The sequence below is a fragment of the Serinus canaria genome, chromosome 21 (genome assembly GCF_022539315.1).
Source record: "Serinus canaria isolate serCan28SL12 chromosome 21, serCan2020, whole genome shotgun sequence".
In the NCBI taxonomy this organism is placed as follows: domain Eukaryota; kingdom Metazoa; phylum Chordata; class Aves; order Passeriformes; family Fringillidae; genus Serinus; species Serinus canaria.
The window spans coordinates 4,619,546-4,644,712 of record NC_066334.1 but is presented as its reverse complement, the minus strand read 5'-3'; the positions used below and the strand labels follow the sequence as shown (position 1 = coordinate 4,644,712).

Genomic DNA, 25,167 nt, shown 5'->3' with positions numbered 1-25,167 from the left:
TTTCTGTCCGGGATCAAAAAGTTAGAACTTTCTTACAGTAGGAAACAGGCTGCTCCCAGTTAGACGTCCAGGGATTGCTCCCAGTGGGCAGGGACTGGGCAGAGCTGGGAGTCGGGCTCCCTCTCCAGGACACGGCACAAGGCCAAGGATGGGGACTGATTGGTCCAGCCACAGCTCCCATGCTGGCCCAGGTGACAATCCTGGCTGTCACACAGGTGGGACACAACTCACTGCAGGGGCCTGGCTGGCCACTCTTCCAGCCACAGCCACCCCAGCCAGGCTGCCTGCAGGGAGAAGGGGAAAATCCAGTGGGAAGAGCTGCACTTTGAGGAGTGACCCAGCACAAACTCAGCTCTGCAGTCCTTTTAAAGTCCCTTTTAAGCCAGGAGTGACCCAGCACAAACTCAGCTCTGCAGTCCTTTTAAAGTCCCTTTTAAGCCAGGAGTGAGGTTTCCCACCTAAAGAGGCCCATGTGAGCAAGGGCTGTGGAGAGCACGGGATTCATGGGACACATGTGAAAGACAGATATCTGAAACCCTACCCTGTCTGTGAAGTCAATTTAGCATGTTTTCAATTTTGTATCATTTCCCATCACAGCCGCCCGCCAAGGATGTCATCCTCTGGCTCTGTGAGAAACAGCCCTGAAAGTGGTCCAAGATATGATACAGCTCCATAAATACTGATGATAATATCTACAGTCATGCCAGAGACCACAGAAACTGAAACATTAACGTGCCATTCATTCCCCAGCATTATTTAATCTTTGCTATCAGTGTGCTGGATGTGATATGGGCGCCAGGGCTCTCCATGCACAATCCTGTCCCTATCCCACCCTCCTGTGGTACCTTCCTGAGCTCTGTCCTGATGATATTTAAGGATTGTGCACATCTGACCCAGATCTGCTTCACAGCAGCTCTGCCTGAGCTCTGTAGACCCACACATCTTGTTCCTTTATGGGTATATGTGAGTCTTATCCAGACCACCTGGGCAGAGCAGAGCAAAATTTTGGCTGAGCTCAGGGCCTCCCACTGTACATTGTGTGATGTGGGTGGGTTCTTGTCCTAGCCCTGAAAATCCACAGCAGGGTTGAGACATGCCTCAAACACCTCTGGGTGCGCAACCATGGTGGCACGTGGTACCTCATACAGCCCCAGGTGTGTGACAGCAACGACACCTGGTACCTGATACAGCTCTGGACATGGGATGTGACAGCACCCACCACCTGGTACAGCCCCAGGTTTGTAATGGTGACAGTGCCCAGTACCTGGTGCAGCCCCAGTGTGTGACAGTGATGGCATCTGGGACCTAACCCAGCTCTGAGCAGCAATAGTGACAGCACCCACCGCCTGGTATAGCCCTGCTGTGCGATGGTGACAGCACCTGACACCTGGTACAACCCAAGCGTCCGATGGTCACAGCACCTGACACAGCCCTGGCCATGTGACAGTGACGGTACCTGGTACCTAATCAGCTCTGAGCAGGGAACAGTGACAGCACCCACCGCTTTGTACAGCCCCGGGTGTACGATGGCGACGGTCCCTGCAGCCGCCGGCATGTGACGATGACAACACCCGATACCAGGGCCTTATCCCGCAACCCGTACCTCGCCGGGCCGCGGCGAGGATCCCGGGCGGGGCTGCAGTGCCGCCTCCCGGCCCTGCGCGGAGCGAGAGGCGGCTCCGGCCGCTCCGCCCGCCCCGCTCCGCCCCGGAAGGCTCCGAGCGCCCGCTCGGCGCCGCCGCGATGCTGCAGCTGCGGGACGCGGACGAGTCCGGCCCGGCCGGCGGCCCCGGCAGCCCCGGCAGCCCCGGGGCCGCCACGCTGGTGCCGGGGGGGGCCGGGCCGCCCTTCGAGCCGGCAGCGCCGCCGGCCCGGCAGACGCTGCGGCCGCTCAGTGTCCGCACCGCGGGCCGCGCCGGCCGCCTCCGCCAGTACTTCGTGTTCCGGGTGCGCGCCGGGAGGGGCTCGGGGGTGGCCGCGGGCACCGCCCGCACGCCCTGACCTCTGCCTTGTCCCCCCGCAGCCCGGCACCATCGAGCAGGCGGTGAGCGAGATCCGCGTGGTCGTGCTGCCCGCCGAGGACGGGGAGGTGCAGAGCGTGTGGCTGCTCACCGAGTGAGTTCCGCGGCCGGACGGGACGGGACGGGCGCTGCGGGAGGGGGAGAGGAGAGCCAGGGCTGCCTCGGCCCCGCGGGGTTGGTCCAGAGCCGCACAGCCCACAGCGCTTGTTCTGTATTAAACCTGGTGAATATTAACGCGCGCACAAGGCCCGGAATGGCCCAAGGCTGGCTGCAGCCATCATTATTTCATTATTTCTTTATAACCCAGCCCTCCGGCTCCAGATCAACGCTCCTGAGTTAACCCCTTACCAAATCCAGTCCCATAGAGAACCCACTGCTGCAGTAAAGCACGGGCATAGCTTTACCAAACTGACCCAAAGCCCCGTGTGTGCAGCAGGGCACAGACCCTCAGCCCTGCAGCTACAAAGCAAAGTGACAGAAAATACAGTGTCACCAAGACTTCAGATTTGTTCTCCTCAGCAATTCTCCTTTCTGCCAAGCTCTGGCTTGTTCTAGCCAGGAGTCAAAACCACTTAAAGCTCAGTGATGTTCTCTCTCCAGAATCGATCACTGGAACAACGAGAAGGAGCGCCTTGTCCTCATCACGGACTGGTCCCTCCTGGTCTGCAAGTACAACTTCATCAGCCTGCAGTGCCAGCACGTCACCAGGATTGCCCTCAGTGCTGTGGACACCATCTCTGTGGGGGAGTTTGTGTTCCCACCCAAATCTCTCAACAAGTAAGCAGCCACAGGTTATTGGGAATAGATTGAGCTGTCAGCCTGACCACTGGAGTGGTCTGAGAATTCTTCCTTTTGTTTGCTTAACTTTGCAAACAATTCCTGAAGCTTTACTATTAGTCCTCAGGGTAGCTGCTAGTTTGCTGGGGTAGTAAGTAGTTGGCACTAACAGCAAATTGTTCAAGGACTTTGAAGATAAGAGGAGTAGATTTGGGAGCAGAAACTCATCAGCATCACCAGTAAGTAGTAGTAACACCACCTCAGCATGAGTAGAAAGCTCTGAGTGGCAGGTCCCCTGCACACAGGGGCTGTCACAGGCTGTGAAGGATGGCCAGGGTGTCCCAAGTGCTTCACCTTCTTGCTCTCAGCTCCTAAGAATGTCCCTTTGGACATTCCAGGGGCTGAATTATTGCATTTCTTTCCTTCAGTAAAATTTACTATCACTTTTATTTCAAGATAGCTTCTGGTTCCAAGTGGTCATTTTCAGACAGAACATTTTTAGTTCTAGTTTAGACAGAACATTTTTTAGTTTTCAGACAGAACATTTTAACCTTGCTCAAAGCCAAGTTTTTACCCTGTTCATTCTGCACTGTCAGGAGGGAAGGTGTTGGTATTCGCATCCAGTGGGACAAGCAAAGCCGAGCCTCCTTCATCAACAGGTGGAACCCCTGGTCCACCAACATCCCCTACGTGACCTTCACCGAGCACCCCATGGCAGACGCTGACGAGAAGATCTCGTCCCTGTGCCGGGTAAGGAGCTGCTCCAGGCAGCTCACTGAGCTCGTAGGGTACACACAACTTCAACACATCAATTGATCAAACAAAATCAGTTACATCAGAGGTGGAACTGGGAGCTCCATCCCTCCAGTCTCCAAATTTTGATTTGCAAGGTGCCTCCACTGCCCACTTCTGCCAGCCACCCATAACTGGATGAAACACAGAGGAAGCCAAAACTTCCAAAGGTGCAGAGTCCTGTAAAGCCCAAAAGAAAATGGATCTTGGGCTGTTTCTGCTCTTACTTACCTGATAGGCTGATGGACTTTTCATCTAGGACTGCCAGCTAATTAACAGACAGTTTAATTGCTCACTGAAAACCTTCACTGAGGTGGTTCTCTGTTCTTTTTGTAATAGGTGCTTCCCTCTGAAGGTTTGCCTAAAATTAGAAGACTATTAAGCAAAACACATCAGTGAGCAGGGCAGAACCACTCAGAAATAAGCACCTGGTCACTGATAAATCTTTACCCTGTTTAAGTCAGCCATCAGCAGTGTCCTGTGTGAAATTAACTGAATCACTGAGGTTAAATATCATAGCCCATAGAGCCCTGACAGCTACAGCTTTAATGCTAATCCTTCACCATTCCCTATCTGCTTAATAGCTTGTAAAACAATGCCAAAGCAAGGTGATTTCTTTTCTTCCAGCTGGAAAACTTTCAAACCCAGCTGATCCAGGCTGTGAAGAAAGCCCACAAGGAGGGCCCAGTGCCAGGAAGTGCTAACGGGGTGTTGGTGCTGGAGCGTCCCATCCTCATTGAGACCTACCTGGGACTGATGTCCTTCATCAACAACGAGGCCAAGCTGGGCTACTCAATGACAAGAGGCAAAATTGGATTTTAAACCCCCTTGTGTGTCACCTGTTCAAGGGCAAGTGAGTTGCTGCTGGTGGCGCCCTGGGGAGAAGGTGCTGAGGGTAGAGCACGTGATAAAGTACAGTTGTCAGTGGAAGGAAAGGAAAAGAAAGGAAAGGGGGACGTTGTAGGACAGTTCCCAGGTTGTTTGGGGAATGCACAGGCTGGATTTGAAGCAGACACAGGGTGGTGTCAGCCTTGTAATTTTGTACCTGATTTACAGCCCTCACTGGTCCTTATGCAGGGTGAATGAGCCGTGGTATGTTGTGTGTCCCAGAGCCTGCTCTTCCCAGTCCATCAAGTGCCACTGGAACCTGCTGAAACCCCCAGAGCACAGCAGAACCTTGGTGCCACAGCCCTGCTGTATCCCTGTGTACGCTGTCAAATCCTGTTGTGTGCTTGGGACTCCTTTGTGTTGTTTAGGAGGAATTGCTGTTCCAATCACCATGATCTCAGAGCTCTGATTAATGCCTGTTAGGAATTTTCAAAGCTGTCAGTCAGTCTTTAACAGTACTTGCTAGCTTTTGCTAAAGCTGCACTGTTCCACCTGCTCAGCAGCAGTTTGTGAACTCAATATGCATTTCTGAGCTTCTTGTAAAATCCCTCTAAGAACCTACTGGAACTTCCTCTCTACTTCTGTTTCTTTGCTGCAGCCACAGAATAAAGACTGTTGTGAGAGAACATTGCCAAAAGCCTCACAAACACATTTGCCTTCAAAGCTGTTCTTTGTAGAACTGAAAAGGAATTCTATTTTGGTTAGATTGATACTCTTAGCCATTTTTTCTTAAATCTACTCTAGTTTGGGCCAGGACTTTTTAATGGAGACAGAGAAAACTTTCAGCACTGTGTGTCAGCCTTAGTTCATACATTCCTGCACTGAACCTCTCATCCAGGGATAAAATTCAGAAGAGATTACAGCTGTAATTGCTCAGGAGGTGACTCTAACAAGCTTTTTCCTTGTGCATGACCTTCTCTCCATGCCCTTTCATCAGAACTGGATGAACACTGTGCCACAGTGGATCATAATGTTGGTGAGTGTTTGTGAAACTCCTGTTGCAGTTGGTCCTGACTCCAGCTTTCCAAGCTTCTCCATGCATTTTTTAAGTTACCTGTTCATTTTTCATTAACCTTGCAGTAAAGTTAAAATTTCAACTCTTACTTGGTATTTGTTCTTTATTTTCTGGAGACTGAGGCTGTGAAATTGGGGAACAAAAGAAAAAACATCCAGTAAATTCCTAACAAGAGGTTCCCTCCTTGGAAGGACACAGGGGAAAAGAAGGAAGGATATCCAACTGCTCCTTCCCTGCCAAACCATCCACTCCTGTTTGGCACCAGAGTTGGGACAAAAACTCCCATTTCAGTTACCTGTAATTCAGCATCTTGAAGTGTCAAATTGTGATCCCTCTGGCAAAGATTCCATGTAATAAATGCACGGTGGCCAAGGCACAGTTACTGTCACCCAAAATTATTTGTGTGCAAGTAACAGTTTCCTTGTGCTGGGATAAATCACTACATCATCACATCACTGATCACACTGAAACAGACTTTTAAGTGCAGAGGTGCAGGTTTATAGTTTGTAACTATCAAAATATTTATTGGAAATAGAAAATTTAAATAATAGCTATACATTGTATATACACAGAGCTACAGTTTTAAAAAATAAGGGTTCAGAGTTGAAAAAGATCAACTCCCTCAATATTCAGGTTTTCTTGCAAAAGACACTCATTCCTTACATTTCACTTGCTACATCACTTCATTCAAATGCAGTCACAGTATTTCACACACTGAGCTTTGAGCTCCTTCAAATAAATAACTTATAAATACAAACACTTCAGACCGGGCAACAGGTTTTCACTCCTTTCCTCTTTCTTCCTCAGACTTGGGAGTTTTAATGCATTTTAGTTCTTTTATTTTACCTCTTCTCTTTCCAAGTAACACACACAGAAGTGGTCCTTACTCAGGAGCAGCATGGAGTCCCCACTGAAATGCCAGGAGAGAGACATGATCTGGAAGTCACCTGCAGGAAGAGATCAGTGTGTCAGCCAGGAGCTGGCAGCCCCTCCTCCTGCTGGAGGAAAAGGCAGCTGGAATCAGCCACACAAATCCCTGCTGGCCTTGTGCTGTCCCTGAGACATTTCCTGTGTCTGACCATGAGCTCCTCTTTTCCTGAGGGTGAAAACACCTGTTTTTAAGTACCTCCAACAACACACCTGAGCTACTTCCAGGATAACACTCAGATCAATTTATAAATGGAATAATATTTTTCACCGAGTCCAGATTCTTTACTTCTTTTCTGTCAGGGTCAGGATTAAATGTGTGAGATGGCATTTCTTGTTGGGACTCAGATGTTTATTAGTTCTTATCTATATTACAGTCTCACAAACCCCAAGTTCTAGAGCACTTCACTCTGACAAACTAAAAATAGAGCTCTATCTCTTCCTCTACATGGCCTTTTAAAGAAAAACTGTCCAATTAAGAAATGACACCTAAATTATTTTTACTTTTAACCCAACAACCAACCACCCATGGCCTGCAATGCAGAGTTTTATATCTAATTCCACTAAACCAAAGAAAGGAGGAAAGGAGGAGCCTCCACTCTAAAACCTCCATCTTGCTTTATATATATCACTATATTCTAAAACCTTAAACTCTTCAGTTTTCTACCCTGTAATATTACACATTTCTATTCAAACTCCACACCCATAATCCCACTTCTGTAATTCCATTTTGGAAGCCTTCTCCAGGGCCTCAGGTCAAATGCAGCATTCTCTTGGGGAGAAACTTTTTCCAGCACAGAAACTCTGAAATTCTCAGCACCCAGGGTTCCAACAACTGAGCAGCTGCTAAGAGGTTGTGTGCTCACCTTCCCCAGGCACCTTCACGACGACACAGCCAGCTGGAGACCACAGGTACACTCTGCTGCTGCCCGTGCACACAGCCAGGCGGGGCTGGCAGGGGTCCCACTGGAAGCCCTGGACCGTGTACAGCTGCTCCAACACCACTGCCAGCTTCAGCTTCCTGATGTCCCAGATCCACACAGCGTTGGGAATGTTATCTGCAGAGGAAGCAGCAATTGTGTGATAGCTGGAGGATTAAAGGTTTTTCTAAATGCACAGGAACAAACAAATTTGTACGACACAAACCTTTAGGTACACCCCAGGGTTAGCACCACTTGAGTTTTGCCAAGCAGAGCCTTCAGGAAATATTGCAAAAAAAGGTAAAAGTGATCTAGTCCATCTCCCAGTTCTCCCTTGGCTTTTATCACATTTGTCTTTCTGATGGGTTTCGCACCTGACCCAGAGCTTTGGCATCCAGAAACAAACAGCCCCTCAGGACCAAAGGGAAAAACGGAACATGAATTCCATGACTTTCACTATTCAGGAAGTCAATTCCTCCTGCTATAGGTTGTGCAGAGTTCTGCCTTTTAAGAGACCCAGGCTGTAAGTGGGAAGATTTGTTTCATTTTCAGTACAGTGTGCTCATACAAATTTGAAGAAATATAAAACCCCATTATTTTCATTAAATACAGAGCCAAGGCTAAGTTCATGCCCTGATCAGCAGTTCTGGCAGCTCACAACAGTTAACACACACTAGGAAACAGGCTGGGATTCCTCTGTAGTTACACATCTCACAACAGAGCTGATTTTACAGGGCCATGACTCTTTTTATAGTGCAAAGGATCATTTCTGCTAAGGAAAGCCCCACATGCCCCACATGGTTTCCCTCTAAGGCAGGGCAGTCGGAACTTACCATTTTTGGTTGCCAGGAAACAGTTATCTGCACTGAAGGCCAACATCCCAACTCCCACTTTGGGATTTGGCTTGTCAGCAACTGGTTTGATGTAGTGTAAAGAAACTGGCACTTGGCAAATGTCATCTGGAACAGGAAATAAAAGTATTTCACTAAGTGAGCCTGGATGGACAATGCATTTATATCCAACTGCTAAAACCCCTCATCTCTGAAGTGATAGGACCACATTTTACTCTTCTCCAAGATATTCCAATCAAAATTTCAATTGCTTTAAGATACTACATCTTCACACAGCCACCCTATTACTATTCCTGCCCTCCTACAGAAAAGGAAAGGCTGGAAATTCAGGCAAGACTGAGATTAAATCAGGAAAATGAGGAGAGATTTATTTTTCTATTACCTTTTAACTAGTATTTCAAACACTGTTAATCAAAGGTGATTTACAGTGCCACAAAGACTGAGACTGATTTTTACTGCCCTAGAGAACATCCAGAGGATCTGTTCCACCATCCAAGGGGCAGAGTTCACCTACAATGTTTATTTAAAGACTTCCCAAGGCAAACTCAAGTGTCTGGTTTGAGTAAACTTTGGCTTACATTTACTCTGTGTGCTGAAGAGAGAACTAGCCAATGCTCTTGTTGGAGGGAAAGAAAGTCTCTCTGGGTCAAGAGTTGGGGATTTCTCCACTTCTTTATACACAATCTACAAAGAAACAAGTGAGAGCTCTACAGAAGGGCCTTGGAGAGTTTGAACATGGGCTGTTACCAAATACCCACATCCCACTGGCTCATTTGCACATTTAGTACACCTCAGCATCCCCTGGTTGATCCACAGAGGAAAGGGCTTCAGTAGGCAGATCTGGAATCCAGCATTCCCAGTGAATCATGGGCCATTTGGAACCATGATCAGGAAAAACATTCCAGAGAATAAGCCCCAAGGAGTGCACCTTGCTCATTTCTGACAGCAAATTAAATCATCCCCATTACAGCAGGAACATGAATCTCATTTTTACAACCCAAAATCTTTAATCTCATTCTGTCACAAACAAAGTGCAGCACTGCAGAAGGAAAATAGCAAAAATATTTTAGTGTGCCTGCAACATATTCCTGAACACAAGCACCAGGATAAAACACAGCAACTGCAATTCCTGTCTGTGTAGTGGAGATTAACAGAGCTATTTCCATTTGTTTTCCATGACATATTTTACACCTAACTGGAAGTTAAGGCATTTTTCAGCCGTGAGAAGCTTTGCTGAGGTGCTTTAATGGCTCGTGTCTAGCTTCTGGCTAAGAGGCAGAGTCATGTGAATATTGCAGGCTTACAATCCACACACAAACTCTTCCAGGAGGTCTGTTAAGTCCCTCTGCAATGGCAAACAGCACCACACACTGTTCTCATTACCTCCAGGGATGAGATCAGCTCAGGATTTTGGGAACAGCAGCTCTGCACCTGCTGCCAACAGCCCAGAATCTGTCAGGCCTTGCAGGTACAGGTATAAAGGATAAAAATCAATGCTGACAGATGTTCCAGGAAATGCCCTTTAGGTGAGCTGGATGAGCCTGTCCACACAGGATGGAAAATCTGAACACAATCCAGTTCCAGCACTGTTTAAAGGTAGGAATTGTATAAAGCTGAGACAAATCTCTCCTGTTCAGTTTTCCAGTTTGCCATTGGCTGCACACCCAAATCTGTAATGCAGCCACCACCTACACCCAAAATGCATTGGCATGTGACATTACTGCTCAAGAGAGATAATCACAGACACGTATTCCATCAAATTTGAAAGGATTCCCACTTTTCTGTTACATTCCCAGGTTGCCATGCAATTTCCCAAGCCCTGGCAAGAAAAAAAAAAGAAAAGTCTCCAGAATTAAATGGATTCAGCAGCATCCTTCAGATACAAACAGCAGCACCCAAACTCTGCTAAGTACTCCGTGGATTTGGGATCCACACTTACAGTGTTTTTGCTGGTAATGACTGCTGGATGCTCAAGCTCTGTGATCTTCTTCCAGGTCACATGGTTCAGGATACGCACCTGGCTCAGGAGATGTGGCAAGGGGAGACTGTTAGGGCAAAGTTCTTCAAATGGTTTAGATAAAAGAGGCATGAAACATTTCTCACCTTTTCATCAAAGCTGCCAATGGCCAGGAACTGGCTGCTGGGACTCCAGGCAATTGATTTGATGCCCAGGGGCCACTCGTAGGCACGGTAGGAGGAGAGCAGCCGCCCATCCAGGGAGTACAGCAGCACCTTGTACTGAAACACAGCACAGCCACTCTGAATTCAGCAATGCTGATAGAAACCACAGGCAGGCAAATCATCCTGCCAAACTCTGCCTGTTTATCATGCAAGTTAAATGCAAAGGTACAAATGGTCTCTCATCTATGAGTTAAGAGGCTTCGTTGCTCCCTTTTTGAATGAGTGCTTTCAGTAACTGTAAAATCACTGTGCAGTGCAATGCCAGTAAAGCTGTAGAAAACTCTTACACTCTTCCATTGTTCTTTCATTATTTCAATAGCAGCTTCTGCAATGTTTGCAATTTTTTTACAAGATAGATTAGAAATAATTTGCTGTCATTGAAGGTTTAAAGAACAGCAACATGCACTTGCAAGGACACCCATCCCCAGCACAAGTGTAATATTTAACAAAAGCTGGACTCGCATTCTTTTATGTTCAAAAGAAACATTTTAAACACTAATTATTTTAGTCACTGCTTTATACATGATGGCCAAAGACCAGCTTGAGCTCTTCAAGAAAATAATCTGCTTTTCCTCTTACCTCCAGGCATGAGTCCCATGCTGCCAGCACACAGCCATTGGGAGCCCATTCAATCCCAAACAGATCCTGGGTTTCAGTGTCAAAATGCTGCCCACAAAAGAGAAACCACAAAACCATTTGAAACATGTCAACAAATCTTGTTGCATCTAAGCTGACAGAATGTTCAGTTTTAACCTTTCAAGGGCTGCCACAAACACAAAAAAGCTTTTTGTATGCCAGAGTAGCAACAAAAATATTTCCTCTTGTAATACACGCTGCATTCAGGGGATCTTTGATTCCCTCTACAGAGCTGAAAGTTTCTATACCTTCAAAGGAACAGCATTTCATAAGACAATTAGATTAGTTACACTGAATCAGTCAAAAATCCAGGAAGCCTAATTCCTTGTCTTAAAGCCCAGTAGAGGATCACATAATTCCAGAACAGTCTGAGCTGGAAGGGACCTTACAGCTCATCTCATCCTATGGGCAGGGACACTTTCCACTATCCCAGGTTGCTCCAAGCTCCATCCAACCTGGTCTTGGACACTTCCAAGGATGGGACAGCCACAGCTTCCTCTCCAAGGTTCATGAGGGAAGAGCTCAGGAACATGACAAACATTTAAGGGTATTTCCCAAATTTTCTCTCAGCTTCTGGTGAGCCTCAGAATTCCCAAATTAGAGGTGACACAAGATAAAGAGAAGTTCTTAGTGAGGTTTAATTGCCCAGATCCAGCCCATGGCCAATGCCACCCTCCATGGACTGATCCCATGTGTGAACAGTTTATAACACATGTCCCAAGTACCAAGCACTTGCTACTCTCACTGTTTCTAATGGAGTGGTGTGCAGCATGTGCAGGTAACTCCAGAGCAGAGGGGGAGCAGAGGCAGTGCTTACCCTGAGGAGCTGCCAGTTTCTGCACACGAAGATGCTGATGAAATCCTTGCAGTCGCGGCGCTCCGCCACGGCCATGTAGCGCCCGTCCTTGGTGAAAGCCACTCCTGCCATGGGACAGATTAATTAAAACTGGCTTAAATTGAAATCAGACAACAAGGCAGAAGAGCTGATGAGTCTCCAGTGAGGCACAGTTACTCCCAATTCAAAGCAGAACTAAAAGAGGAGACAGAATCTCTTCACAGAAGGTCACATTAATCAAGGCAAACCACAGTGTTACTGATTCATTGTGTCAGCAATTTTTAAGCTCAGAATGTACAATTTATCAGGATGCAGAGCTCCAGCGTGCTTCAAAACACATCTAACCACTGACAGTTGTTATATAAACCCAACAGATTTCAAATAACCACTTCATTTAGCCTGGCTAAATGGATCAGTTATGCAACCATCAGGTCTCCACCAACTCCCAGGCATTGCTCCCCATCCTCCTGGATTTTACATGGAATACATAATTGTCTTTGTCATCTCTGGGATACAAGCCTTGGGCAGAAAACTGCTCACCACAGCCATGTGGTCTGACAGCCCTGACACAAGCTTCCCTTTCCAGCCTTTCCATATGCAGAAGATGACAAAAGTCACTTTGGGTTAACGTTTTTCATCACGAGCACATCCAGCATAATTTAATGTCTTAAAGGATCCTTCAGAGGCAAGCACAACACAGATGCACAAGTGAAGAGCAGGCACATGGATGAGCTGGAATCCTTCACTCAGACACCACAACCTGGCTGCAGGTGCTGCTCAGAAGGGACAGGACCAGACCCTGTTCCCAAAAATGGGGTTTGTCATCACATTCAAGTCATTTTCCCTTTCTGCCACATTAAAGGACCATTCCCAGCCAGGTGTGTGACACTTACCTTGCTGGCATGCTTTGGGGTACTTGATGTAAGACACAGACTTGGTGCACAAGGACCACACCGTGATTCGCAGCTGGCACAGAGACAGGGAGCAGTTTTGGTTATTTGTGTAGATTAAAACAAAAAAATTAACAGGAAAACATCAACCTAATTCAGCAACACAGAGTGGATCAATGAAACTTCTGTGATTAATTAATTCTGCAGCTGTTTTGTATAACACAATGACCTGGGAAGCAGCTATGAGGAATTCTTTCCCCATTTCTGGCAGTTAGCAGGGAGTTTACCCAATCTTACACGAGTACTCTAGATGGGGATACAAAATTCACACCACTGATATGGAGAAAACCTCTTCACAAACACTGAAGTTCCTGACATTAGCACAAACATCTTCCCAATCTATTTCCCAGAGTAACTGTGCAGTTGGAAAAACAGAATCTGGAGGAGAGATGGGGAGTTTCCTGCCTTTATGAATGGATGACAAGTTACAGCCCCTTCAGAACACTGTATCCCTTGGGAAAAGGCTATCAAGTATGAACATTGAGCTGGATTTTACAACATTTAGAAACCCTCAGCTTTGATGGCTGATTTGTGTTTTGCTCTTCCCTCCTCAGGCACAAAGAAGGAAGTAGCCTTACAGAATTACTGAAAAATTCAGACACCCAAAACCAGCTATGCAAAGCAAGGCTTTACACTGGTGTTTGGGGGATTTCTGGAGAACTGTGCCTCCACAAGCACCAAGGCAGACCCAGCCTCCCCAGAGCTGCCCAAGGTCACAGCTGCACTGCAGGCTCTGCCTTGCCATCTGCACATTACCCAATTAAAAACAAATACTCCCTCTCCCTTAGCAACGGCAGCCCCAGACACATGGGCATTCACCAGGATGGCACGTGAACCTCTGCATTTGGAGCTGGAGCAAGGAATGTTTCCAGGCTCAGGTTTTTAACTTGTGTTTTTCTGCATTTTACTGCACCAAGGAACAGCTACAGGTAGGACTTTTTCTAGTGAAGCACCTCTATCACAAAACTTCCCCTGAATTATTGAACAGCAGAATTAATTCTGATCCATTATGAAAAACACCAGCATTGTGCCCATTTCCTCCTCCTACCACACCCCACACAGCCCAGCAGCAGCCCAGCAGCCTCAGGAGGAAGGTTCTCCTACACCTTTTTGCAGGTTTGTCCTTGACAAAGCTTTTCCTTCCCTGAAGTACCTGGCACTGCTCAATGGTGACAAAGGATGCTGAGGGAGCAGCAGGATGTGCTTCACTGGTAACACTGCAGGCTCTGTGTTGCAACAGAAGTTGGAGGTTTTTCCCTTGCTGACACGATCAGTTTTGGTGGGAAGCAGAATTCGAGGGATTTACAGGGTTCAAACCAAGCCTCAGAATCCCAATAAACACTGCCTCCCCACCAGAGATCCATGGAATCCCAAACAGACCCTCCTGCCTTACACATCAGGAAACTTCTGAGGTATGAAGAAGTAACACAGCAATCTTTTTCATCACAGAATGATTTGGGCTGGAAGGGACCTTAAAGCTCATCTTGTCCCAGCCCCTGTCATGGACACAGACACCTTCCAGTAGACCAAGTTGCTCCAAGCCCTGCCCAACCTCACAGGAAAGAATTTCTTCCCAGTATCTCACCTAACTCAGCCCTCTGTCAGTGGCAAGCTATTCCCCCTTGCCCTATCACTCCAGGCCCTTGGAAATTGTCTCTCTCCATCTTTCCTGTAAGTTCCCTTCAGGCACTGGAAGGCCACAATGAGGTCACCCCAAAGCTTCTCCTCTCCAGGCTGGACAATCCCAGCTCTCCCAGCAGAGCTGCTCCATCCCTCTGATCACTCTGGGGCCTCCCCTGCAGGAGCTCCAGTCCTTCCTATGCTGGGACCCCAGGGCTGGAGGTGGCTCTGCAGGTGGGGTCTCACCTGGGCAGGGCAGAGGGACAGAACCTCCTCCTCCTCCTCTAAGTTCAGCAGCTCCTGGAGGAACCCACGAGATGAACATTAATCAACTTTTACTGATTAATGACCTTGGGGCTGCTCACTTCCGGCCACCCAAATCCAGCGCTGTCAGTCTGCTCCTCAGGCAAGATTTACTTTAAAAATACCAACACAATGCCTCCACACATTCCTCTGCAGCAACTGCAGCACTGAAATGCTGCTGGGGACTATTAATTGCATCCCTAAATGCACTGGCTGCACTGCCTCCCCTGAGCAAAACACACAGCACACATTCTCCAACCACTTAATACAAGCTTAGCAGCTGCAGGCTTCGAATGCTCAGGGCTGGATCATCATTTTTCCTGACAAAGGCATCTGAGTGCTGCTACTCAGCCTCATGAACAGCTCCCCTGGCCTGCTGGGCATCAAACACACTCCCATCCTGGACCACACTGCCTGCTCCAAAGCCTCAGGGGGCCAGCACACATTTCGTGGCAAAGTCACACACACAAAAATACACCCGCAAAAACCCAGACTACAACTAAACGAGACTCCTCTAGGTGTCTGAAAAGCAAAGACCTCATCTTCACTCCATCTGTCTGCCACAACACACCCTTAAACATCTAACAAGATCATAGAATCACAGCCAGGAAGGGACCTTAAAGATCATGTTGTTTCAAATCTTCTATTCACAGATTCATTGAGGTTGGAAAAGACCATCAGGATCACCAAGTCCAATCCAACCTGTGCCTGATCCCCACCTTGTCACCCAGCCCAGAGCAGCAAGTGCCACCTCCAGGGATGGGGACTCCACCACCCATCTCCCTGGGCAGCACCTTCCAATGCCTGACCACCTTTTCCATGAAGAAATTCCTGCTGATGTCCAACCTGACCCTCCCCTGGCAAAGCTTGAGGCTGTATCCTCTCATCCTGTTCTGTTCCACTCTCTCCCCTGCAAGGGCTGCAGGCTCAGAGGGAAGCACACAGATACATTCTACAATTCCATTGTAACTTCTCATCCAGCTCACACAACTGGATGGTTTGGTCTAGTGCTAGGAACATTCAAAACCAAATCATTTTGCTTCCTGAAAGTAGGATCCTTTTCTGTTGCTCCATTTGTGCCCACTCAGACATTCCTACAGAGAAACTCACATTATGTGCTTAATGTATGGATTTCACACCCCCTTCCCTTAACATTGTGTTTACAAGTGAATTGTGACAGAAAGGGAAAACCTTCGTATTCCCACCTGGAACATTCCAAAATCTCATTTAAGTTGCCAACATAAATGAGATGAAGAAGATTAGAAGGATTATGTCACAGCTTGCAGACAGGATCAGGAGCAACAGAAACAGCAAACACAGAGGGTGAGAAAAGAAACCAAACGCTTCAAAAATGACAGGAAATTTCCATTGCTGCTCATTGCCTTTCTCAGGGAATTCATGGAGAAGGGACAATTGTTTTTATAAAAGGAGAACAGCCCATGATTAAATAAGTCTACAGCAAGCCCTTCTCCACTGCTCCTTTTGGGGGATACTTTCTCTTCAGCATAGATGACTCAATTGAGTGGAGTTGTCAAACTCAAATCCTCACAATAATGGTGTCTGAAAAGTTTTCAGCTGTTGTTTTGCAGTGGAAAAACAAACCAAAAGCAGAAGCATTTTTAAAATAGCCTAAAAACAGCTGAGAAATAAAAAGTATTTAGATGGTAACGTGATAAACAGTGGCCCAGGACCACGGCCCGATGTTGACAGCTCCAGGCAGGTGTAGGACTGGTGATTTTCAGCAGACAAAAACACACTTTTAAACAACCTACAGCTCAAATGACTGTCAACTCTTGTCCCAGACTTGACTGGGTCACTCAGCCCCCTTACATAGCAGTGTCTGTCAGCACTGGATTTCAGAAGATTATTCAGAGTACATTCCTCGCCAGGAAGCATTTTTCAGCCAACGCAGCCACGCACAGTTACTAAGGATTAGCTGGGATACACACAGAAACACACACTTCTCCCTGCTGCTGGAGCTCCAGAGAAGCTCCTTAATGCTTAAGGACTTGACATGGAATGAGACAAAGTACCAAGTATGTAGTTTGTAAGCACAGCTCTTCAGAGAAACACTCCAGAACGTCCTCACACTATTTATCCCAAAATGTGAGGGTCGTGAGGAAGCAGAGAATCCCAGGATGGCTTGGGTTGGAAGGGACCTTACAGCTCATCTTATCCCACCCTTGCCATGAACAGGAACACCTTCCACTAGGTCAGGCTGCTCTAAGTCCTGTCCAGTCTGGCTTTGAGCACTCTCAGAACTGTGAAGAGGATCCATTTGCTTTCCTTCAGATCCTTTACCTGCAGCTGTTGGTTGAGCTCTACCTGTGCCTGTAAATTCTGGCATTGGAAGGAGTCACATGGGGTTCAACACCTTCCACCAGACACACTGATAATGTGGAACTCCCACTCCCAGAGTGGCTTTCAGTAGAGGAGGAACATAAAGAAACCCTACAAATTAGCTGATGAATTCAAAGTGTCAAAGAATAGTGCCAGACTCCTTTTTTTAGGCGCCAGTGACAGGACAAAGAGTAATGGCCATAAACTAAACCATGAGTTTTCTATCTCAACCTGAGGAAGAATTTCTTTCCATGGATGGTGGCAGAGCACTGGAACATCTTCCCAGGGAGGGCAGGGAATCTCCCTCTCTGGAGACATTCCAAACCCACCTGGATGCATTTCTGTGTTACCTGCTCCAGGTAACCCCCCCTTGGCAGGGGGGTTGGACTGGATGATCTCCAGAGGGCCCTCCCAACCCCAACTATTCTGGGATTCTGTAATGATTTTTATGAGGCACTGGTAAGCACAGATTGCTAGAAAGAAATTAGCCCAACCATAACCTTTAAAAAACTCAGGGAATAAGAAAGTTCCTTGTGAGCTCTCAGTGGAGTTCACACATTGACCTGAGGAATAACAAGTGGTTACTTGGTGTTGTTTGGAAGTGACCAAAGCCTAGCTGAGCTGGCTGACAGGGAACCCCCAAACCCTCCAGGCAAATCAGTGGATTTGATAAGACACTGATATTAAATATCCTGAGCACTGCCCACATCCATCCCCCCAGACTGTGGATTTAGGAGGGAGGGAATAAACACAGCTCCAACCACGGCCTGGCCCTGGCAGCTGTCTGACAACAGCTAATTTAGCAACCTGTTTACAGCTGGAAAGGAAACTTATCCCAACACAGATGCCAACTTGGCAAAGGCTTAATGAAATCCTCTAAGGTCAAACCGAGTTCTGTTGGGAGGCAATAAATCCTCCCTGGTCCACCCCCACATGCACGTGCCACAAGATTTTCTCTGGGAGCCTCACACAGCCCCAGCCTGCAGTTCTGCCTCCTCTGCTGCTGCCTGACCAGCAGGGACGGCTGCTCTGCCTCCAGGCTGAAATTCTGGGCTTGGTTTTAATTTTTATTGCTGCTATCAGGGTAATTCACACCTGGGAAAACCAAGGCCTAAACTTATCACTTTTGTCTAGAGGGATGGGGGAGTGGGTCTGTACACACACACACTGCTGTCCACAGCCATATCCCACAAACACTGGGATTTGCTCCAAAAAAGGGGGAATCTTGCACTGCAGCATGTGAATTCTGTGCTAACCAGTTTATGGTACAAGGTCCTGTCATATAAAACCCTTCCTCAGGTTTGGAAAGAGTAAACACAAAAAGAAAGTGTCTCACATGCTGTTCTTGGCTATTTTCTGACCCTACATTGTTGTACTTAATAACAGGAATCATCAGCTCTAATCCAAAAGGTGGAAAAGTCAGAATCCACAAGCCTTCCAACAAACTGACCATCCACAAACCAATCTGGATTCTACATTAGTAGCATTCCCCAATATGGGTCTTAACAAGCATTAAAGGTATTATGATTTTCATTTCACAAGTGGTTCCACCAGCAGTCTGGCTCCTGTGTGTCAAATCAAACAACTGGGAAAATATTTTCAGGATCTGGATCTAAATCTCATAGGTCAATAAGCCTAGAAGTTTTAATTTAAAATCACTCTGAAATGTTTATGGTTTGGGTTTTTAACTAGAAATCCTGGGCTTCTCTCACCATGCAACAACATATTGGATTTCTAAGACTGCTGTAATGAATGCCATCAAAATCAAAAACATCAGGATATGTTCTAAACCACACAATTTTACCTTCAAACTTAAGTCTCCATTTTCTACCTTCTCACCAGAAGCAAGAGGACAAAATGTTAGTGGAACATTTGTTGGAACAAACAACACCTAACCTGGAACAAACCCGAGTTACACACAGGAGTACAGAGCTGCATCCGTGCTCTCCACCACCTCTGCAGCTTTAAGGGCTCTGGGTTATTTTAGGAGGCAAAGGGCAGACAGCAACATCTGACACCGAGGGGAGCAAGCCTGCCTGCACACTCACATGGAACTCGGTGGTGTTGAGGATGTGACGCCCGTCCGGACTCCAGCATGAGGCCACCAATCCCGCGGAGCCCTCGTCGATCTTACAGTGCCACTCCGACTGCTCCAGGGACCAGACCTGGGACAGGGAGCAACCACACAGCGCAGGAAGCATCAGCTCAGCCAAACCTCTGCTCAGGAGGATTCCCTGCAGCTGGCAACAGGCTCCTGCATCCCAGCTCAGGGAGCCCAGCAACACCCAACCACTCGCAGCCATGAAGGACTGGCGCTGGATCCCGCTGCAAAAGTGAGTCCCATACCTCTGGGTGGGCATGGAAATGGCAAATGATGTGGGGTTGGATTTTTTCTGTGATAAATATACTGAATATCCAATATTTAAACAGGTTTAGTCTATTTAACAAGTTTGCATGTTGTTTATTTCCGTAAGACAATCTCTGATTCTGATCTGTTTTGCAAGATATTTTTATCCTAAATATTCTTTTTCAAACTAAGATTTTTGTTATGCCTTTCAAAATCTTGGTGCGCTGGGTTATCCTCAAACTGTGTTATCAATAACATCAGGTGCTTCAGCAAAGCCTCAGACTAGTGCTGGTTGTTAAGCTCTCACTCACATCACACCCAAACCCCAGCAGGACACACGCTCTGCGCTGCTTTCATCCTCACCTGGACAATGCCCCGCTTGTACATGGCACACAGGATGAACAGGGAGTCCGAGGACCACTCGATGTACTGGATCTGATCCACGCAGCTGTAGAGCTGGAGGATCTGCAGGGAGCTGGCATCCCGAACCACCAAGCGGTGCTGCACACATGAGGCCTGGGGGGGGACAGGGCTGAGCTGGGGCAGGATCCTGGATGGAGCCACCAGGGCTGTCCCTGCCAGGCTCGCTGTGATGCCAGGTTTAGTTCAGAGAGGGTCAATGTTGTGTTTAAAAAAGAAAAATTCCTCCCTGTGGGTGGTGAGCCACTGGCACAGGGTGCCCAGAGAAGCTGTGGCTGCCCCATCCCTGGAAGTGTCCAAGGTCAGGCTGGACAGGGCTTGGAGCAACCTGGGATAGTGGAAGGTGTCCCTGCCCATGGCAGGGGATGGGACTGGATGAGCTTTAAAGTTCCTTGGCAGTCCAAACCAGTCGAGGATTCTGTATTCTATGCTATCCTATAGTTTGAGCTCCACTGCAAACTACAGTGAGAACTAACACAGGGGGAAAGAGGGTTTTAAAGTAGTAAATAGAATCCTCAACTCCATCACTGCTGGGCAAGTAATGCCAGTTTTAAAACATTACTTTCTGTCTTATAACTTATTTTATTTAATAGAATCCCTTAATGGTTTGGGTTGGGAGAGACCTTAAAGCCCATCCAGGGACACCTTCCAATAACCCAGGCTGCTCCAAGCCCTGTCCAACCTGGCCGTGAGCACTTCCAGGGATCCAGGAACATCCACAGCTTCTCTGGGCACCCTGTGCCAGGGCCTGCCCACCCTCACAGAGAATTCCTTCCCAATATCCCACCTAACTCTGCCCTTTGGCAGTTTGAAGCTGTTTTCCCTGTCCCGCCTCTCCAAACCGCTGTAAATGTCCCTCTCGCATCTTCACTGTAGGCTCCCTTCAAGTACTACTTGATTTAAAGTACTAATTCATCGAACCGATTAAGGTTAATTTAACCTAACTCACGTCTCCGGTATTGACCCTTCGTGCCTCAAAGCCTCTCGGCAGCAGCCTCTGAGCTCAGGCCCGCAAGCTCCGGGGCTCCATCGCTGCCCCGGAGCGTCCGCCCTCAGCCCGGCCCGGCCCGGGGCCCCGCGCAGCGGCCGCTCGGGGGCCGCGCCAACCGCCCGGTCCCGGGCCGCACGGCCCCGCTGAGCGCTGCCGGAACTCACCAGGCATTTTCCGTCGGGGGAGAAGCGGCCCAGGAGCCCTGAGAGCTTAAAGAGCTCCGAGAAGTTCATGGCGGGCGCGGCGCCGCCGGGATTCGAACCCGCCGCGCTCCGCCCGCCCCGCTCCGCTCCGCCGGGGCCCGCCGGAACGGGCGGGGCCGCGCGGGAGGGACCGCCCGGGGCACGCCGGGAGTTGTGGTTCCCGCGCCGGCCCGGCAGGGGGCGCCAAGCGGCGGGAAGCGCGCGGGAAAGGCGCCGCGCGAGCCGCATTGGTATGCAAATGAGCCGCTAATGAGCCGGGTAATGACGCGGTTAATGAGCTGAGGGGCGCGCTCCCCCTTCTCTCCCTATCCTCAGGGATCCCTCCCTTATCTGGCGCCTTTCCGCGGGCAGCGTCCCGCGCCCGGAAGAGCCCTGACTAATTAACCGGCCCTTCTGGCTAATTATTCAACTCTTCGGACTAATCACTACTGCCGGCTAATTACCGACAGCAATGGGAGCACAGGTGGGATGTCCCGCCAGATTCCCCGGAGAGGACAGAGGAACTAATAATTGGAATAGAGATACCCCAGAAAAAGGATATGAACTGACTGGAATCAATCAATCACTCAATTAATTAATTAATAAATATAGGCACACTAGGGGTAGATCCCAGATAACCCCTCTCAGGGGGCATATGCCTTTGGGAAACAGCCCCCTCCCTTCCTGAAGGGAGGCTGTACACAGGTGGGGTCAGTCTCTCCCACCGGGCAGCACTGACAGAACCAGAGGACACAGTCTCCAGCTACCTCAGGGAAGGGATAGGTTGGATATTAGGAAGAAATTTTTCACCAAAAGAATAATAAAGTACTGGAATGCTCTTCCCAGGGAGGTGGTAGAATCACCATCTCTGGATGTGTTTAAAAAAAGCCTGGACATGGCCCTTGGTGCTACAGTCTCGTTGAGGAGTTAGGGCACAGGTTGGACTCTGGAGGTCTTGGAGGTCTCTTCCAACCTCATCATTCTGGTATTGGGTTTGCAGCAACCTGGGACAGTGAAAAGTGTTCCTGCCATGGCAGGGGTGGAACCAGATGATCTTTGAGCAGCTCTCTGACCCAAACCATGCCCTGACTCTGTGGCTGACTAAAGCCCAGCGCTGCTGCTGGGTTGGGGGGGTCCCACTTGTGGGTTTCTCTGGGTCTGGACTGAAGGCACTCGAGACAGTAATTCGTCTTTGGACTCAGGTGTTTATTATTTCTTATCAGTGAAACATCTCACTGCTGTGAGTTCAGCAGTTTTTCATTACAAGGCACAAAATGCCCAACAATCTCTTGGTCCAAGGGCTTGTGAGACTGAACTGTCCAATTAAGAGCTGACACCTGGATTATTTTCCCTTTTAACCCAAGAACTGATCCCACAGAGCTGCAGTGCAGACTTTTCTGCCCAATTCCAAAATGCCACCCAAACCCATGGAGAAGGAGGAAGAAGAGGCATGAAGAAGAAACCCAGGACAGCACCCTGTGCCCTCCACCTTGCTGCCATCCACAACACCCTAAAAATCCCAAACCCTCAATTTCTCACCCAGTGACACACCTACACTGCTCTCTGTAATCTATTGCACACTTTTGTGGGTTCCAGTCTCTCCTGAAGTCTGGGAAACTTTCTCCATGGATGAGGGTCAGAGTCAGTGCTGCCCTGGGGGTCAGGGCACCCCAGAGCAGACACAGAAATATTTCAGTGCCCTGGGTTCCCACACCGGGTGGCCTCACTCCTGCATCCCGCACAGCCCAGTTTGCCCCAGCGTCACTCTGGCGCTGGTGACCAGCTCTAATTCCCTGGCACGCTTGGCTGAGCACTCCCCACCCCCTTCGCAGCTGCCTCCTATGGCAGGAAGGAGCGCAGGAGCTTTTGCCTCACTTTTCACACAGCTTTCAGCGGCTCCAATGTCATTGCCTTGGCGACCGGGACGCTACTCCCGTGCAGGGCAGTAAATCACGTAGATCCTCAATCCCAGGCCACTCCTGCCTCCGGGAGACCTCCGGGGGAACTCAAAACTCAGGTAGGAGGAAAAAAAAAACCTACAAAAGGAAGCCCCTGGCTCTGGGGGTGTGTGAGTTTCTCGGTAATGCAGCTGGAGGGTGATTTGTGGTGGGGTTGTGACACAATATTGAAGTGTTTCTCTCTACTGAAAGTTTTCTATTAGTTTGCCTTCTTTGAAGTTTCTATTTCATGCTATTTTCCCTCTTGCTTTTACAAATGAAAAGCAAGCCATGCTTGTATCTTTTAAGGAAAAAACTCCAGATAGCAACTGGACTGGTGCTTTTTCTGGAAAACTTGTTTGGAAAGTTTGCTCCCAAGTGCCTTAACTCTGGAGTGAGAACACTTTTGGAGGAGCCTTGAATGGGAGAAGCAGTGGAGGGGCTGGATGCTGGTGGTATGCAGGGGCTGGCTGGCCCAGGGCCCTGTGCAGGGCTGCCAGGGAGGGAGGGGGAGCAGCAGCCTCAGCCTCCTGCCCCATCACGAGAGGATTTCTGCCTCCACCTCGGGAGAAAATTGTTGAGAAGCTGCTGGACCCCATGGAAGGGTCCTGAGATTCAGGGTGTGCTGCAGGAAAGCTCCCTGGCTCTCCATTGCTTTTACAAACCTCATTTTGAATTTCCAGTCTGGGACAAATGAATGATACCACAGGGCAGCCTTGGCACCGTGGGACTGGCAGCATTTTTTTCAGACATTAAATTGTTTGCTGTGGGCTGGATGAGCCTGATGGGTCTCGTTGTGAGGAGGAGAGAAAGGCCAGGGCCAGTTCCCAAGTCATGGAGCAGCTCCATGTCAGAGGTGGAAACAGCTCTCAGAATTCCTGCTCTCCCGGAGAGTCCTTAGGAATTAGTTATAACCCTGTTACATTGGGTTTGTGCACTTATCTCCCCTTCAGGTGGCTGCAAAACGCTGTCATGTTTCCTTCTGGGCTGTTGGAGTGGTGGGATAGCAGTGAATAACAAATTCTGAGCATTTCTGGTGCTAAACCTGAGCCCTGAAGTTGACAGTGAGCTCAGAGATGCTCTTTCCAGAGAGTGCAGAAACTCAGTGGGCAAACTCAGCCAGTTCCCAGCAAGGCTGAGAGCCCACAGTGCCCTTCACCTCATTGTGATGAAAAAAAATTGCTTATAATCATTCCAATAATCTACTAGACCTTATTAATCATTCTAATATTTATTAGAATTTCTATTTTATTTATTATGTGACCTCTGGGGTTGCAACACGTGAGTGAGGCATGGTTGGATGGACTGAAGTTCATCTCCTCTGCTTCTCCAGGGAGTTGTTCTCCAATACTGGGGTGGCTGTAGGGACCTTGCTCCCTGCTTTTCCTTCTCCCTCTGTCTCTGGGGCTGGGTTTCAGCAGCACCGTGGAAAACTGAGCTCGTGGAGCTTTTCCATACTAATCTTTGGGTGTTATTTCAGTGGCCGTTTGCAGGGAAGCTCCACGGGCAGAGGGAAGTGGAGCTCCTGCATCCCGGGGCTGAGCCGGCTCCCACGGGGCCCAGAGGTGGGGCATCGCCTCTTGGCAGGTTTTCTCTCCCCGCTGCCGGGCTCTTTTCCCGTGTGCAGCCTCCCTGCAATGCCCTGACTAGCAACAGAGGGAAGCAGCAACCCAGGGAACGCTGGAGCGCAGCTCTCCCGATGAACGCCGGCAAATCCCACCGGCAGCCCTGGAGCCCAGCACCAACCCCCTGGTTTGCACTTTTTGGTCTGTTTTTCTCTTAGAAACCTGCAATAAATCCAGTGCAGGTCCCTCCCAAGCTGTGCCAGCCGTGCCAAGCATCCCGCACTGCCTCCCTGGCACATTGAGGTAGGAGGGATGGAGAATTCTTTGCTGGAATTCTCCTTGCTGCACCCTTTCCCTGGGAGAGGAGATCCCCACTTTAATGAGCAGTTTGGGGTCTCTGCAGGTGATAATCCTCCTGGGGGAGTCTGGCTGGAGAGCTCTTGCTGGAAGAAGTGAGGATGAACCCCCCCAGGTGTTCCCTCTGCTGACAGCAGGGAGCTGAGCTGGGCTGTGGCTGCTCCTGAGCTCAGCCCCAGGTGCCATCTGCTCAGCCTTGGGCACAGGAATTGCATCCCAGCCACCAGGAATTCTTCCAGAGCAATGCAGGATTAGGCTCTAAGGCTCCTCCCAATTTACCTTTGATTTTGGTGCTGCACAAAGCTCCCACTG

The 25,167-nt window shown here is 48.7% G+C and overlaps 2 protein-coding genes across 3 annotated transcripts; one reads left to right on the top strand and one right to left on the bottom strand.

The window, feature by feature from the left end:
• The first annotated feature begins 1,728 nt into the window (after positions 1-1,728).
• TPRG1L (tumor protein p63 regulated 1 like) lies at positions 1,729-5,581 on the top strand. 2 transcript variants are annotated; one of them, XM_050982513.1, is made up of 6 exons: positions 1,729-1,947; positions 2,024-2,115; positions 2,622-2,798; positions 3,395-3,548; positions 4,218-4,443; positions 4,668-5,581. In XM_050982513.1, the coding sequence occupies exons 1-5, from the start codon at positions 1,744-1,746 to the stop codon at positions 4,410-4,412; spliced, it is 822 nt and encodes a 273-aa protein (XP_050838470.1). In that variant the 5' UTR covers positions 1,729-1,743; the 3' UTR covers positions 4,413-4,443; positions 4,668-5,581. The 2 variants fall into 2 exon arrangements, with proteins under 2 accessions (XP_050838470.1, XP_030087040.2); XM_030231180.2 differs by having other exon boundaries at positions 4,218-5,581.
• WRAP73 (WD repeat containing, antisense to TP73) lies at positions 5,076-21,112 on the bottom strand. The gene is made up of 12 exons (XM_050982512.1): positions 20,979-21,112; positions 19,767-19,919; positions 19,105-19,221; positions 12,737-12,809; positions 11,826-11,929; positions 10,952-11,038; positions 10,295-10,429; positions 10,131-10,208; positions 8,770-8,875; positions 8,174-8,299; positions 7,287-7,478; positions 5,076-6,440 (listed from the first exon to the last, which is right to left on the bottom strand). The coding sequence occupies exons 1-12, from the start codon at positions 21,045-21,047 to the stop codon at positions 6,331-6,333; spliced, it is 1,350 nt and encodes a 449-aa protein (XP_050838469.1). The 5' UTR covers positions 21,048-21,112; the 3' UTR covers positions 5,076-6,330.
• Positions 21,113-25,167: the final 4,055 nt, after the last annotated feature.